At 29.1% G+C, this 5,473-nt stretch overlaps 1 protein-coding gene across 2 annotated transcripts in view; it reads left to right on the top strand.

Annotated features, from left to right (window-relative positions):
• LOC106459264 (MOB kinase activator-like 3) overlaps positions 1-4,449 on the top strand; it is a 22,090-nt gene extending 17,641 nt beyond the window's left edge. Inside the window, exons 6-7 of one of the 2 annotated variants that reach the window (XM_022385716.1) lie at positions 93-179; positions 970-4,449. In XM_022385716.1, coding sequence (XP_022241424.1) covers positions 93-179; positions 970-975 — 93 coding nt within the window. In that variant the 3' untranslated portion in view covers positions 976-4,449. Of the gene's footprint in view, positions 1-92; positions 180-965 lie in introns of both variants that reach the window. The other variant, XM_013918861.2, reaches the window with a different exon arrangement.
• The last annotated feature ends 1,024 nt before the right edge of the window (positions 4,450-5,473 follow it).

Genomic DNA, 5,473 nt, shown 5'->3' with positions numbered 1-5,473 from the left:
TATTTTGTGTATGTATATATATATATATATATATATATATATTAATCTGTCTATGTTTAATGTCTTTTTATTCCTTTTTTCATCCATTATAGGAAGCTCATGTGAATACTTGCTATAAACATTTCTATTATTTTGTCACACAGTTTGACATCATTAGTCAAAAAGAGTTTGAGCCTTTGGTAAGTAACAAAAAGTCACTTCTTAATTTTTGACGTTTCTGTATTTGTTTTACACTTTTACAGTGTTATTATATTAGAAAACTAGATGGAGTACCCATCCCCTGGAGGAAGTTATGTAATTGTAAAAAATGCCCATAAAAATAGCAAAATACAAAATACAAAACTGAAAATTTGTTTGTATCTCCCTATGGACCTAATGAACCTCCATACCAGTTTTGATAAAGATCCATCCATACCCTGTGAAGTAGTTACATGGACAGACAACAGACAGTACTGTAATATTTATATAGATCTTTTTGCTTGTATTGTTCATTATAAATACAATATTGTACATAGGTATTTATGATATGGATATTTAAGATATTTTCCAGGATTCATTATAAGTTATATATTAGCATTTTTACCCCAATGTGTGGTAATACTCTTTAACAGAGAAGCAAGAGAATTTTCAATAGAGTTGGGTACAAACTTGTATTTTTCAGCTTACTAATAGCTTTGCAATATGTAAAGAGATGTCACCACCATTATATCTCCTGGAATGGAGGTTCTCTGAAATAGGAATGACATAAAAACAAGTACTGTTACCAATTAAGCTAAAGAATTAACCTGCTAGTTACTGTTCATAAGATACTTTTTTACCACTGAACAATCCAGTGGAAAACTATAATTTTTTCATATTTAAGGTTGGCTGTGTTGAATATATTTAAATGTTTGAATGTGGAAATGTTTTCCCCATTGATGGCCAAGTTAGTTAATATTATGTTGATAATTTTCTTCTTTATTTAGGCAGAAATGACAAAGAAAATTTGCAAAGAGCACCCTCCACAATCCAATTACAACTAGCTACTTGTCTGAAGTAATGTTTTACCTTTCTAGCTGACACTTGATGACATAATAACTATATTATAGTCTAGTAGATAAGTCTTTATAACATGTTTTTCTGAAATACTCTGACAGAATTGAAAATCAAACTGCCCATTTGTGAACAAAAATGCTTTTCTAGTTCCATTGTAACTGTTATGAAATCATTAACTTGTTACAAGTATTATTAACTGCTTTTCTGCAGAGAAATCTATAGATCAAATAGATATAAAGTGGTTACACTGCAAGATGATAGATGGGGCTTGGTAGTTGAACATATACCTGTTTTTGAAATATTCTTGGTTTTTTTGTATATTTGTTTAAGTGCTTTTGCATTTCTGTTCATTGACTGTGAGCATTTATTGTTGAATATTCATAGGTTTTTAATAATCCAAATGTTCTTAAGTTGGCATGAATGTTTTTCTTTAATAATAATTGAACAATGTTAAAAAAACAAATTTACAAAAATACCTTCAGTCTTTAAAAGATATAATAAAACAGTATAAACTTTGCCTTAAAACTTTCTTGGCCAAAGAACTAAAAATAACAAATTTATATTCCATGTCAAGCACTAAATACAAGAATACATGAATTTAGGATAAACCAGAATTGTATATTTTTGCCATTTGCCTTATGTACATAGTAATTAAATTTTTTCTAATATATATATATGTGTGTATATAACTGGGTATGTGTGGGTGTGTAATATATATATATGTATATACAATTTTTCAAATAAACTGTATTACATCAAAAGTGCACAGGCGATCACTCAGCACTATTTAGCTCTGACAAAATTATAATATAACATGAAATTTATTTATTGTACGTGTAGACGTACGTGCCAACAAGTAAGTGAATGTGCCAACAACTTTCTAATGTAACAATGTAAAATTATACCATGTGTACAAAAGTATAAAAGGTATCATTTTAAAATGAAAATGTCTGTGGATGTAGCTCCCAAAAGCATTGAGGATATTCCGTCTATAACACCTAATAAAAACAACAGATGTAGAGCTAGTCAGCATGTAATAGAAAAAAAGGGGATTATGATCTGGGTGCTAGAACCCACAACGTCCCAGATCCCACTATCACTCACTGTCTATAACCGGTTGTGGGTATGATAGTTATCCCTAAAAAAACCCATAAAAATAGAAATAATATGTTAAACCACCCTTGATGATTTAATATCTTAAAGGGTGGTTTAATATCTTATTTCTTTTTACATGCTGACTAGCTCTGCATCTGTTGTTTTGATTATGTTTGATGATATTTTTTGTATTCTTGTACAAATGGCATAATATTACATTGTTATATTAGAAATTTGTTGGTGCACTCACTTGCTTGTTGGCTCGTCCATCTACATGTACAATAAATAAATTGTAGGTTATATTATATATATATATGCACACACACACAATAGTTGAGATTCTAGTCTTTTTTATGCACATTAAGTCATTATGAGTATATGTTTTTTACATAGTTATTTGTTTTACATGTATTAAGTCATTATGAGTAGTAATACATTTTATATGAAATTATTTTTCTAAGTGCTGTTACTGTCTTGGTTTTTTTGTATCATCAATGATACAATAAAGAACAACATACTGAAGACATGTGCTGTAATCAGTATTAAGGTGCCAAAATCTAATGTTTTCTTGTGTGTGAAATGAAGGTTATTTTTGTTCCGTAAAAAAAATAAACATACCAGGATGTAGAATATATCTTGGAACTTGTTAGAATGTAAAAAAACATGATAGAACTGGTACGTTTGTTTTGTAGAATACCAAAGCACAGTCAGAAATGTAGAAGCTCAATTATTAAACTTTAATAAATCTAGTCAGTGATAATATGCTAAATGTCAAAAATGTTTATACTTCTGGTTAAATGTGGTTGTTATTTACAAGCCACAGTTTATGTAAAAAACAACAAAAACAGGCTGAAGTTCTTCTAGTCCAAGTAGTTCTGTTTGTTTGTATGGTTGGGAAAATATCAGTAATAAAATAAATTAGTGTATGTATATAAATTTTTGTTTTTGATAATTTATAATTTTAAAAATATGCCATGATCTTTAAACTGTATCCTGAATCCATGAGTAGTCAATTTTGTTTTTGTCAAGGTCCAAATTTCTTGTTTTGTGTAAGTTCAAGTTCCAGCCAATATGAAAATACTTAAGAGTTTTTTCCAATATACTTTAGTTTCAGAGGTTTAACCTGGGGCACTATCGAATGTACATTTATTAATCAGTTTGAGTACAAAGTAGTTCTGTGTTGTTCTAAAGATCTTGATGTAAGTGTGATTGATAAAATTGCATATGACTTATAGGTCCATTTGAAATGTTCTGACAATTTATATTTGGTCCACAGCCTGCTTATTAACTCACTCTACCTAAAACTATATCATTTGAAATTTTTAGGAAAGTACTAGGTAGTAGTGAAACTAAATTAGACACAGAAACATAAAAAACTAATTGAGATGCCTCATCTGTGATTTACTTTTACATGAGCTGAAAAAAAAATCCCTGTTACTTTAGTAGTATTTCTTTAGTGAGAAACAATGTTCTATCAATCTGGGATCTTTACCATAAACATTTGTATAAGCAGACTTACCTGAGCCTGGTGACTGCTTTTCAAAGCTTTGTAGCTTCCTTGTTGCAAATTTCCTTTGTGCTTTGATATAAAATGCAAAGTTAATCAGTATTTGGCTTAAATGTAAGGAATTTGTTAACTTGTAATTATAAATTGTGAATACTTTGATCTTATGTTTTTAGGTTAAAATATTATGTTACATAGGATGTTTGGAAGGTTTACCAAAACTTCAGTGTATTTTAAAGACTTTGTTATATATTATATTTAATGTTACCTCAGGACTATAACAAATATATATGGTTTTAGAATTGAATGGATCTTTGATGACCATTGGGTCTAGACAGATGTGTGAAACAAAGTGGCAATACCTCGAAAGATTTCTCATCATGCTTCTAGTAAACTTTTCCTCAGCCTTGTGGCTGTTCCTTAAAAACTTCTATGTGTGATCATTTAGAAAATGTGTAATTTTTAGGGCCTTTTGTATATCTTTCCTAAGTTTTTATCACTGAAGAAAAATGTTTTTTTGTAGAATATGTAAAAACTTGATATTTCTGTTTTCTTCACTCTCTACTTATAATTATGGGAGAATTAAGTAAAGAAAAATTAAATGTCCAGGAGTAAAATTATTTTTAAATTTATATTAAGGGTATTAAATATGTATTTCATGTGCATTCATTGAGTTTTAATTGTGTTTTGTTCTTTAAAAGTGTATTTATTATATATAGTATATACTAGTATATCTTGCATCTTTCCATTTGCTGCACAAGCTGTGTCTAATTTTTTTTTAAACCGTGTTATAGTTTATTGGAAAAACTATAATTGAAAATGAAATTGTACAGGAAATATTGTTTATTGGTTCCTCTATACACAATAGTGCTTTCACAATCATTCATGTTGAAAAAGTTTTCATTTGATTTTGAAAGTAATAACTATTACTGTAATGGTTAAGTAGAATTTTGTTCATGTTATTAAAATAATGGTTTTTCAGAGCTCCTTATGTTTCCAAAGTTAGAATTTTTATTTAAAAATATCAGTTTTAAGAAATTAAACAGTTAATGTACAAGTTCAAATGTAAATAAATATAAAACATTATGAATCATCAATAAAGATACCTTTGGAGCAATCAAGAAGCCTTTCATTTATTACTGATCCTTACTTCATTGTTATTTCCTACTAAATATTTTATAAACAGCTATATGAAAAAAAGCTGAATCAAAATTTTATTTTAGTTAGTGAATTTTTCCCTACCATATTCTTTTATTTTACTAAAACAACAACAACAAAACATAAAATTATATTTGATTACCAAGATTTAAGAATGTGGATCCACCATGGTGGTTCAGCAGTAAGCTTGAAGGCTTATAATGCTTCAAATAAGAGTTTGATTCTTGTAGTGGGCACAGTACAGATAGCTTATTGTGCATTTTTGTACATTCACAAAGAAACAAGATGAAGCTGAGCTTCAAATTGTATTAATTTCTTACCAAACCGAATGCTCTTTCTTCATCAGTGTATCTATCATGCTCTACTGTACCTGATTGTTTGAGTTACATTGTTTACTAGAAGAAAATTTCAGGCTATCCAGACACTAAACAGTGGCATTGGGGGATTATAAAGAAAGTTTTGTTGTTCATCACGCCATATCTCTTGTGGGTGCAAATATCAAAGTTGTTGCACATTGCTATCAAGGGTGCTAATGCAATACATTCTGATGCTAGAGGAGAATCCAGTGTTCACAACCAATGTGATTCTTATGCTACAAAGATGAAATGTCATAGACGCTATAGTTTTCAAGAAGGATGGTGCTTTTCTGCATATTGTGAACCAGGTTAAATAGGTCTTCTG

This window comes from Limulus polyphemus, unplaced genomic scaffold, assembly GCF_000517525.1.
Source record: "Limulus polyphemus unplaced genomic scaffold, Limulus_polyphemus-2.1.2 Scaffold583, whole genome shotgun sequence".
Lineage (NCBI taxonomy): Eukaryota > Metazoa > Arthropoda > Merostomata > Xiphosura > Limulidae > Limulus > Limulus polyphemus.
Note: the sequence above shows the minus strand (reverse complement) of the source record. Positions and strands in the feature narration are given on the sequence as shown.